Source organism: Chanos chanos, chromosome 3 (assembly GCF_902362185.1).
Source record: "Chanos chanos chromosome 3, fChaCha1.1, whole genome shotgun sequence".
Taxonomy (NCBI): domain Eukaryota; kingdom Metazoa; phylum Chordata; class Actinopteri; order Gonorynchiformes; family Chanidae; genus Chanos; species Chanos chanos.
In genome coordinates this window covers 57,168,326-57,179,559 of record NC_044497.1, presented here as the reverse complement: position 1 = coordinate 57,179,559, position 11,234 = coordinate 57,168,326, and the positions used below count along the sequence as shown (strand labels likewise).

The 11,234-nt window shown below is 43.2% G+C and overlaps 1 protein-coding gene across 1 annotated transcript; it reads left to right on the top strand.

Moving 5' to 3' along the window:
- Positions 1–9,888, top strand: dmtn (dematin actin binding protein). The gene is made up of 15 exons (XM_030769195.1): positions 1–42; positions 332–406; positions 777–932; positions 2,380–2,424; positions 4,739–4,871; positions 5,079–5,123; positions 5,334–5,477; positions 5,750–5,850; positions 6,116–6,221; positions 6,500–6,564; positions 6,913–6,961; positions 7,820–7,827; positions 8,285–8,350; positions 8,927–9,007; positions 9,234–9,888. Exons 1-15 carry the CDS (start codon positions 34–36, stop codon positions 9,345–9,347), a joined length of 1,197 nt encoding a protein of 398 aa, XP_030625055.1. The 5' UTR covers positions 1–33; the 3' UTR covers positions 9,348–9,888.
- Positions 9,889–11,234: the final 1,346 nt, after the last annotated feature.

Here is an 11,234-nt window from a genome sequence, read left to right as displayed (position 1 = left end):
AGAGCAGTGAAATCTGTCCTCTGAATTGCAGTCATGCAGAAGGTAACCTGTCTGTGAACCATGTTCAGGTTCTTTCAGTCATCATAACCTAAAATAACCGTTTCGGTTCATTAGCATGCCTGTTACATTGCATATCTGTTACACAGCATTTCTGTTACACAGCTTTTCTGTTACATAGCATTTCTGTTATTTAGCAGACATATGAATATGTATGGAAGTGAAGTTTTATGTCTTCCAGATGAATACTTGACTTGGGTTTCATTTGGTTGCATTGATTTGATGGTGACCTCTGATATATCCCTTTGCTCTGTTACCCTGTTAATACTACCAGGCAGGGACAGGCCCGTGCAGCGTGTCGTCCTCCCGGGGTCCTAGTGCCCCTGGTTCTCCTGCCACCTCCATTGTGGTAAGAGTTTATCTCTTGTCAATATTCTCAGCTCTTTTTTTTGGTTGGCAAAAGCTTAGAGACAATTACTGTATGTTCACTCTAAATGTTGCAAATGATGGAGGATTTCTTTCACCTCTGACCTCTCAGAGTGTGACTACACATGTGAAAAAGCCTGCCGCTGCTTTTGGTATGAAAGATAACGCATTCCTCTGTGTTATCTGGCAGGGAACACCCATGAACAATCCCATTTCCCAGTATAACAGAGAAATATCAAAAGACAACTGCTCCTTTCTCTAATGTTCCAGTGACTTAGCACACGCACACACACACACACACACACACACACACACACACACTGGAGTATTTTCTCTCTCCCTTCCTCCCTCAGGCGAGAATGGACAATCAGGTCATTGGCTACAAGGACCTGGCAGCTATTCCCAAAGACAAAGCCATCCTGGAGGTGGAACGACCCGACCTCATGGTCTACGAGCCTCACTTCAACATGTCCTCTCTGGACCGCACGGCCCTGTCCCAGAGCAGAGAGGTCAGGAGGTCGCTAACCCTGAGCCGTTAGCAGGAGCAGGGTGCTGTTAGGTCATGTGTGTGTGTCTGCATGCGTCTTACTCACGGGAATCTCTCTGAAAGACTTCAGTGCAGCAGTGTATTTAGACAGTGTATTTGTACAGTGTATTTAGACAGTGTATTTGTAGAGTGTATTCGTTCAGTGTATTCGTACAGTGTATTTGTAGAGTGTATTCGTACAGTGTATTTAGACAGTGTATTTAGACAGTGTATTCGTACAGTGTATTCGTACAGTGTATTTAGACAGTGTATTTGTAGAGTGTATTCGTACAGTGTATTTAGACAGTGTATTTGTACAGTGTATTTGTAGAGTGTATTTAGACAGTGCATTTGTACAGTGTATTTGTAGAGTGTATTTAGACAGTGTATTTGTAGAGTGTATTTAGACAGTGTATTTAGACAGTGTATTTGTAGAGTGTATTTAGACAGTGTATTTGTACAGTGTATTTGTAGAGTGTATTTAGACAGTGTATTTGTACAGTGTATTCGTACAGTGTATTTAGATAGTGTATTCGTACAGTGTATTTGTAGAGTGTATTTAGACAGTGTATTCGTACAGTGTATTCGTACAGTGTATTTAGACAGTGTATTCGTACAGTGTATTCGTACAGTGTATTTAGACAGTGTATTCGTACAGTGTATTTGTAGAGTGTATTTGTAGAGTGTATTTGTAGAGTGTATTTGTAGAGTGTATTCGTACAGTGTATTTGTAGAGTGTATTCGTACAGTGTATTCGTACAGTGTATTCGTACAGTGTATTTGTACAGTGTATTCGTACAGTGTATTTAGACAGTGTATTTGTACAGTATATTTGTAGAGTGTATTTAGACAGTGACCGTAGTGGTTATTTGTAGGGTCTCGTCTTGTTCTACTGTTAGACATGGTACATCTGTGATATGTTCTACTGTTAGACATGGTACATCTGTGATATGTTCTACTGTTAGACACGGTACATCTGTGATATGTTCTACTGTTAGACATGGTACATCTGTGATATGTTCTACTGTTAGACATGGTACATCTGTGATATGTTCTACTGTTAGACATGGTACATCTGTGATATGTTCTGCCCAGAGTTCGTATTTTACGTGGGAGTGGGTAGTTGGGTGTGTGTGTAGTGTACATATAATGTGTGTGTGCATGCGTATGTGTGTAGTGTATGTATAATGTGTGTGTGTGTGTATGTGTGTGGCAAATATATAATGTGTGTGTGTGTGTGTGTGCACATGTGCGTATGTGTGTAGTGTACGTGTGTGTGTGCGCGCACGTGCGTATGTGGCATATGTATAATGTGTGTGTGTGTGTGTGTGTGTGTGTGTGTGTGTGTGTGTGTGCGTGCGTATGTGTGTAGTGTACGTATAATGTGTGAAACTCTGACTCATATTGGTGTCTGTGTCTGTCTTCTCCAGAGATCACTGTCGCCCCATTCCATCTCTCCCCCTCCTTCTCCCGAGGTGAGCCTCCTGCCCAGTGTCTGCCTCTGTGTCACTGGCCTCTACTGAAACTGACTGGGTCCCTTTGGATCTCCTGCACACACTACTGCATCTCTGTATTTTGACAGCTGTTGTTATGTTATGTTGTGTTGTTGTGTGAAGGTGTAGCTGGGTAACAGATTAGCTGTAGAGGTGCAGGCTTTCTGTGTCTGGACACAATGCCCTGTTGCCTCAGACCCTCACATCTCAGACGCTTCTCTGAAGGCCAGGTTTTAACAGACGTCTCTCTGAAGGCCAGGTTTTAACAGACGTCTCTCTGAAGGCCAGGTTTTAACAGACGCCTCTCTGAAGGCCAGGTTTTAACAGACGTCTCTCTGAAGGCCAGGTTTTAACAGACGCCTCTCTGAAGGCCAGGTTTTAACAGACGCCTCTCTGAAGGCCAGGTTTTAACAGACGTCTATCTGAAGGCCAGGTTTTAACAGACGTCTATCTGAAGGCCAGGTTTTAACAGACGTCTCTCTGAAGGCCAGGTTTTAACAGACGCCTCTCTGAAGGCCAGGTTTTAACAGACGCCTCTCTGTAGGCCAGGTTTTAACAGACGTCTATCTGAAGGCCAGGTTTTAACAGACGCCTCTCTGAAGGCCAGGTTTTAACAGACGTCTATCTGAAGGCCAGGTTTTAACAGACGCCTCTCTGAAGGCCAGGTTTTAACAGACACTTCTCTGAAGGCCAGGTTTTAACAGACGTCTCTCTGAAGGCCAGGTTTTAACAGACGTCTCTCTGAAGGCCAGGTTTTAACAGACGTCTCTCTGAAGGCCAGGTTTTAACAGACGTCTCTCTGTAGGCCAGGTTTTAACAGACGCCTCTCTGAAGGCCACGTTTTAACAGACGCCTCTCTGTAGGCCAGGTTTTAACAGACGCCTCTCTGTAGGCCAGGTTTTAACAGACGCCTCTCTGAAGGCCAGGTTTTAACAGACACTTCTCTGTAGGCCAGGTTTTAACAGACGTCTCTCTGAAGGCCAGGTTTTAACAGACGTCTCTCTGTAGGCCAGGTTTTAACAGACACTTCTCTGTAGGCCAGGTTTTAACAGACGTCTCTCTGAAGGCCAGGTTTTAACAGACGCCTCTCTGTAGGCCAGGTTTTAACAGACGTCTATCTGAAGGCCAGGTTTTAACAGACGCCTCTCTGTAGGCCAGGTTTTAACAGACGCCTCTCTGAAGGCCAGGTTTTAACAGACGTCTCTCTGAAGGCCAGGTTTTAACAGACGCCTCTCTGAAGGCCAGGTTTTAACAGACGCCTCTCTGAAGGCCAGGTTTTAACAGACGCCTCTCTGAAGGCCAGGTTTTAACAGACGCCTCTCTGTAGGCCAGGTTTTAACAGACGTCTATCTGAAGGCCAGGTTTTAACAGACGTCTATCTGAAGGCCAGGTTTTAACAGACGCCTCTCTGAAGGCCAGGTTTTAACAGACGCCTCTCTGAAGGCCAGGTTTTAACAGACACTTCTCTGAAGGCCAGGTTTTAACAGACGCCTCTCTGAAGGCCAGGTTTTAACAGACGTCTCTCTGAAGGCCAGGTTTTAACAGACGCCTCTCTGAAGGCCAGGTTTTAACAGACGCCTCTCTGAAGGCCAGGTTTTAACAGACGCCTCTCTGAAGGCCAGGTTTTAACAGACGTCTATCTGAAGGCCAGGTTTTAACAGACGTCTCTCTGTAGGCCAGGTTTTAACAGACGCCTCTCTGAAGGCCAGGTTTTAACAGACGTCTCTCTGTAGGCCAGGTTTTAACAGACGCCTCTCTGAAGGCCAGGTTTTAACAGACACTTCTCTGAAGGCCAGGTTTTAACAGACGTCTCTCTGAAGGCCAGGTTTTAACAGACACCTTTCTGAAGGCCAGGTTTTAACAGACGTCTCTCTGTAGGCCAGGTTTTAACAGACGTCTCTCTGAAGGCCAGGTTTTAACAGACGTCTCTCTGTAGGCCAGGTTTTAACAGACGCTTCTCCGAAGGCCAGGTTTTAACAGACGCAAGAGAAGCAGCTCATTGGCAGGTGTTTGCGTTGCGCTGCGTTGAAGAATAAATGTTGAGTGTCATAGTGCTGTGGCTGCAGTCTCTGAGACATAGCAGCACTGTGCCCATTAGCTGATTGAGTAACGTCTGAGTGGGCACAGTGTGTAGTCATTAGGAACTGCCCAATATTTTACTATTCACGAGATGTCAGACAAATTCTGACAGTGAGTTGCGAGGCATTTAGATTGCATTGTAGGAGAACGAGACTCGTGTTGAATGAGGGATGAGTTTATGGATCGTGCTCTGTTTGCCCACTTTGCTCTCTGTCAGATATTTGCCTCCAAAGAGGTGAAGGAGTGGCCAGAGCACGGGTCTCCAGGAGGTTCCACTATGGGCTCCACCACCCAGCTCCGCACCATCAGCCCCTCCACCAAGGGCCACCTGCATCACTTCCATAGACCAGGTACAGACAGCACCCGCTTTCTCTCTCTCTCTCTCTGTGTCTTTCTCTCTCGCTCCACCTCTCTGTCTCTCACATGCTGTTTGGCATAAGTCCATTTTGGTATATGCCATTTGATGGACATCACTCTGGTATGTGTTTTGGGACTTGTGCTATTTAGCAGTGGAATGTAACAGGAACACTAATACTTGGATTTTCTCTCATTCTTAGACAATGGCACCAACATTTACAAGAAGCCTCCCATTTACAAACATGGTACTTCTCTTTCTCTTCCATTTTCTGTATTTTTGGCTCTAACAAATATTGATGATCAGGTCTGAATATGTATACACCTGGGGAAATTATAATTGAGATTATACAGAAATATGGCTCAGATAGATAGATAGATAGCCAGCCAGCCAGCCAGCCAGCCAGCCAGCCAGCCAGACGATATTTCAATATTAACCCTTTGCTTCCCCTCCTCAGACGGGTCCGCCTCCGCATCCCAGAGTAAACATGCCAACATTATCCAGTCCTCCAAGTTCCCAGCAGCCCAACCGCCGGATCCCAATGAGCCGTCAAAGATAGAGACAGAGTACTGGCCCTGCCCGCCATCACTGGCCACCATGGGTAAAACCTCAGCACCCTTCTGCTTCCCCTATCTCCACCTCACAGGAATGCTCACAGCTCTGCTCAATTAGACACTGCTATAATGTACCGTGAGTTTATCCAGAACTGATCAGATCAACTCTTCAGCATTAAAGGAAAACTGGGCTGTCTCCCTCTCTTTGTTAAATCACACCAGTAATCAGTCAACAGTGTAATGCCCCAGAACCCTCCATGTTCTTCAGTGATCCCACAGAAACCTCAGTGTGTGGGTGCTGGTGTTTTCTTTGCTGTAGAGATTGAGTGGAGGAAACGAAAGGGAAAAACAGAGGATGAGGATGAGTTTGAGGACCTGACTGAGGAAGCGAAACATCTGCAGGAGCAGGAACTTAACAAGGTAAAAGGCTTTGGCTTCAGACCAAATCACTGCTCTGTGTGTGTGTGTGTGTGTCTGCTCCCTCTGTGTGGAGATTAAATCTGAGTGGACATCCTTCACTGTCCTCATTTGAAGTAATGGATGCCTTTGAAAGTGGAGTTTTTCCTCTCTCGTCTAATCACTTTGTTTGCAGGAGAATTAATTCAAACTCTCAAAACAAGTGACATTCTCGCCGGGCCAAAGTCTTAATGACCGTTTCCTTTCATAACTGTTCCTTATCTTTCAGATCCAGTCAAACTTGGGCAAACTGATTTTAAAAGAGGAAATTGAGAAATCTATCCATATCCGCAGAAAAACTCGCTCACTTCCAGACAGGACACACATGCATTTGGGTGAGTGATGGGTGTAAAGTGTGTGTGCCCGTGTATAATAACCGTAGCAACCTATTTTGTAATAATTAATTTAACCAGATTTGACCAACATCAAAGAAGCTAGAATCTAAGGATCTCCAGCTCATTTCCGTAGTGACAGGACAACCAATGAGAGCCGTCTGACTTTAGAATAAAACCTGCTCTCTTTTTCTCTCAGTGGTGTGACAGAGGTAGAGAAGGAGATGTGTGTTTGGGTTGTTGTTTGTGGTGTGACTGCTGTGTTTGTCTCCTGTCTGCAGGCTCCTCCTCCAGTGCCTCTAAATCAGCCTCGCTGCCTGGGTACAGTCGGACAGGCCTAACCAGGGTCCGCACACGCCCAGCCAACACAAACACTGACCAGACCTCACACACGACATTTCCACTTCTCTTTAGTGCCCTGTGAAAAATGATTTACACTCTTTAAATAAAACATACCCTTATAAAATGATTTACACTATCTTAAGGAGCATTGATCAACTCCTTTGTGTAGTGTTGACAGTGAATATGTCATAAAAATACACTGTATTGTTTTTAAGGTTACTTACATATGTGCAGAACCATCCTCTATACATCATAGGTTTTTACAGTGTAAACTTAACATATACTCAGTGTCATGTCATAGCCGTCATGATACTGGATGTTTAACTACACGTCTCTTTGTTCTCTTTAACAGCTGCAGTCGGCTGACTTCTGCTCCACAGACGGAGACAAATCAAAATCAGGTAAGATATTCCACTCTATGATCACAGTGAAAGTTTTGATGAGATTTTGTGAAACACAGATATATCTTCCCTGCCTATGACCAGGAGGGATTAGAGTCTTGTAGATTATTGTTTTGGGGTTTTTTTGTAGACTTTTCATTACAGTTACAATACAGAGAGAAATTCATCCATGCCATGTCCGTGTGGTGCTCAGCTTCCTCCTCTTTCAGTTTTTTTTTTAAATCTTTTCTTTTAGTATGTCACAGGGTTATGACTTTAGTGTGTCACAGGGTTATGACATTAGTGTGTCACAGGGTTATGACATTAGTGTGTCACAGGGTTATAACTTTAGTTTGTCACAGGGTTATGACATTAGTTTGTCACAGGGTTATGACTTCAGTGTGTCACAGGGTTATAACTTTAGTGTGTCACAGGGTTATGACATTAGTTTGTCACAGGGTTATGACTTCAGTGTGTCACAGGGTTATAACTTTAGTTTGTCACAGGGTTATGACTTTAGTGTGTCACAGGGTTATGACATTAGTTTGTCACAGGGTTATGACTTTAGTGTGTCACAGGGTTATAACTTTAGTATGTCACAGGGTTATGACTTCAGTGTGTGACAGGGTTATGACTTTAGTGTGTCACAGGGTTATAACTTTAGTTTGTCACAGGGTTATGACATTAGTTTATCACAGGGTTATGACTTCAGTGTGTCACAGGGTTATGACTTTAGTGTGTCACAGGGTTATGACTTTAGTGTGTCACAGGGTTATGACATTAGTTTGACACAGGGTAATGACTTTAGTATGTCACAGGGTTATGACTTTACATGTTCTACATGTTCTTGATTTTTTTTTCTCTTTTCATGGTTTGCAGGAGTGCAGGTAAGCATGTTTTCTCAATTAATTTGACATATGCATGCAGGTGCATTTTTTATTATTATTTTCAATCTAAATGCTCTGTTTCACCATTCCCACAGTTCCCATCACATGTCTCACATAAACACACATATATATTTATATGTGTCTGTATGTGTGTGTGTGAGTGTATGTATGTGTCCATTTCATTTCTTCTTCTCTGTGACTAATTCAGGTTTGACCCTTCTGTGCACAATTGTCTGCAGTCATTTTTTTTTTATTTCACTGGAAAAGATGTGTGTGTGTGTGTGTGTTTAGGACACACAGTCTAAACACTGCCCAGTCAGCCACAGGGACCTTTTCAGGACAGTGAATTCACTGAAACAGTGGTGTTTTTGGGGAGTTGTTGAGAGATACTTGCCTTGCTCATGTCAGTCTGTTTTGTTCTGGGGAATGTGTGGGATTGGGGTCGGTGTCTGTATAGAACGGAGACACACAGAGAGGCAGAATGGACAGAGGAAACTCACTGCCTAGTATTCTGGAACAGAAGGTGAGGGAGACAGAGTCTTTTTAAATACTGTTTTTTTTTTGTTTTAATCAAACGATGAAAAGCCCCTCCAAAGCTTTCCTTTGACCTGTTATCATTTTACCTTAACCCAACCCCTCTCATACATTTTTACTCACCTCTCATAACGCGACCAAGCCTTCCGTTTTCTTAAATACATTATTTGTAGAAGCCATGGCTTTAAGACATGGCGGTAACCTGCAGCTGAATGCTTTGGAGGTGGCACCCTGTGGTCCAGACATCAGTTCATCACTTTATTTTCTTTCCAAGTTCAAATTCGTTTGAATTGCTACTGGATTAAGCCAAACAGGCAGAATGAGAACTTTCTATAAATAACGGACGTTTCTGAATATGGAAAGAGCGGTGGTCTTCCGCACATCATTTCATACGCTTTATCTCAAGTGATGGGCTTTGCTTTGTCCTCACGCTAGGAGATGCTAAGTGCTAAGAACTGTGTAGCGACTTTTGTGATGCTGTAAGTCTCTGAATTTGACTGATCCAGTATGTTGAAGTTGAGTTAGATTTCGTGTGTTAAAGTTTCGTCAACATCTCTGCTTGTAGATTTACCCCTATGAAATGCTAATCGTACAGCAGAGAGGGCGTAGCAAGCTTCCTCCTGGAGTGGACCGTATGAGACTAGAGGTAAAATACTGCTATTTAAAATCTTACACCACAATTCGACGTGTTATTAGCGTTATTAGCAACATGATAAGAAATACATTTCGCGTTACAATTTTGGTGTTTTTTTCCCCCATCCTTACATTTGGCGTACAAACAGTCATACCCTGTGTATCACTGTCCTTAATAAAATCTTGTGAAGTGCTGAGAAATGGGCCGAACAGATCGACTGATGAGTTTTCCTTTACAGAGGCACCTGTCTCCAGAGGAGTTCCAGGAGCTATTCGGAATGACAATTACGGAATTTGATCGCCTGTCACTATGGAAACGAAACGAGCTGAAGAAAAAAGTGTCACTTTTCTAACACGAGAACAAGTTTCCATGGACTGTCACCACCGCTTTGTCAGGGAGACGACTAATACTCACCTTTATGTAACAATAAGTCAACGCAGAATATCAGGATGTGAAATGAATACACATCGTATATGAACAGATTTGATTTGTAATTCATATTTAACACTGTTTGTCTCTGATGTAGCCCTGTTGTCTTTAGGAGATAAGAAGGACTAGCTGTGTCTTACATAACTCTGTATCTGTGTGACGTCATCAAGTACAATGCACGATGATCTGGATTCGTGCTTCACACATGCTCTGAGAGGTCATATCTTTAAACTGTATTTTAAAATCATCGTTGGCTTGTTCATACTAAACCCATTAACATCTTTAACACGTTGTCTGTCATCACACTGTAGCTCTTCTGTTTTTCAAAACAGTTGTCAGAGTATCCGTCGGCATTTATAATGTAAATATGTGTTTGACCTCTGCACTGTCTTGAGTCACCACTGACATTCATGCTTGCTCTTCCCTGGGTTGTAATTTTTCATTTATCCTGGCTAAAAGTCTGCGTTAACTATACAAATGATAGTATTTATTTAATCAGATTATTTAAGTTTATCAGACATTATTTAAGTCTTAGAGGTCAAACCTTACTATCTACCAACATGGCAAGAGTTGCAAATCCACTGCAAACAGTCACTAAGAACATTTAAAGTTGGTGAAAGTGAGAGAGAGAGGGAGGGATAGATTAGAGTAATTCGTGCTAAATGACTTTCATTCTTACTCACCAACGAACATTACATCGTATATAGATCTCTCCTGGAGAATGGAAGAGCTCCTTGCATGTCTGAGGAGTCTGCATAGAAATACCGCTCTCAGTGGCACTGAATTAGATTGCTTCTAGAAGTTTCTCTGGGTTTTCTCTGAGGGTTTGTTGCTACACTCCTTAAGCGTCATCACGTCAGTTAGAGCCTGCATTAACAGATAGAAATGTGAAGCTATCACTTACACAACAAAACCTTTAAAATGCTTTTGGACCCTACAGAGCACGCTCACCTTGCCCTTCTGACTGGCCTGCAACACTTAACACATTCCTCCACCCTTAACATTCAACACATTCGTCCACACTTAACACTCAACACATTCCTCCACACTTAACACTCAACACATTCATCCACAGTTTCTCACCTGTGTCTCATCAGCTCTGTGTCTGTCTGTATAAGAGCATCATTCATGTATCTATGACAATAAAGAACATAATGTCAGTCATGTGGTTTACATTAATGCAACAAGAACTAATGACAAACTCTGTGGTCTCAGCCGTGATTTTAATATGCTTTTTAAAAAAAATTTTCACTTTAATTTAACCCAGCACCTCCTACTGCACTGTATTTTTTTGACTGAGTGGATGTGCTGTTCATTTTTGACTTCATGTCTAAGGATGATGGAGTCTTTGGTTCCAGCCCTGTTGTTATGTTTGAAGTCAGCCCAGTTACTGGCCTCACCTCAGATCTGAGCCAGGATTTCTCCACTCCAGTCTGGGCTTAACCAGCTCTCACAGGCCAGGGAGCCCTCAGCATTACTGCCCAGCTGAAACAGACCTCTCACACAACCTCTCCTGTAATATGCTGTGACCTGACACCAGTACACATCATTACCATCACTTTTGTTTGCCAAAACCGTCCGTGGAACCTGAAGCCTTATGAGGAGCTGTACGAATCCAGTCGAGGCTGTGGGGGAAACTGCAGTTGCTACGAGTGAACACACAGTGGCAGCAGAGTGATACTGAGAGGCTTTGTCCCTTTCAAACCTCACTACACCAGTAGGCACTGAGAGGATGACATGCTCTGATTATAAGGAATATGAGAGTCACACACCATAGTCACACAGCTCTATCCACAGTCAAATGTCCTCT

What these genes read in the sequence shown, in the direction of transcription:
- dmtn (XM_030769195.1), top strand. An exon ending in GCATCACTTCCATAGACCAG is followed by an intron (nt 4,872 to 5,078) that starts GTACAGACAGCA and finishes TCTCATTCTTAG; the next exon opens with ACAATGGCACCAACATTTAC. An exon ending in CAGGACACACATGCATTTGG is followed by an intron (nt 6,222 to 6,499) that starts GTGAGTGATGGG and finishes TCCTGTCTGCAG; the next exon opens with GCTCCTCCTCCAGTGCCTCT.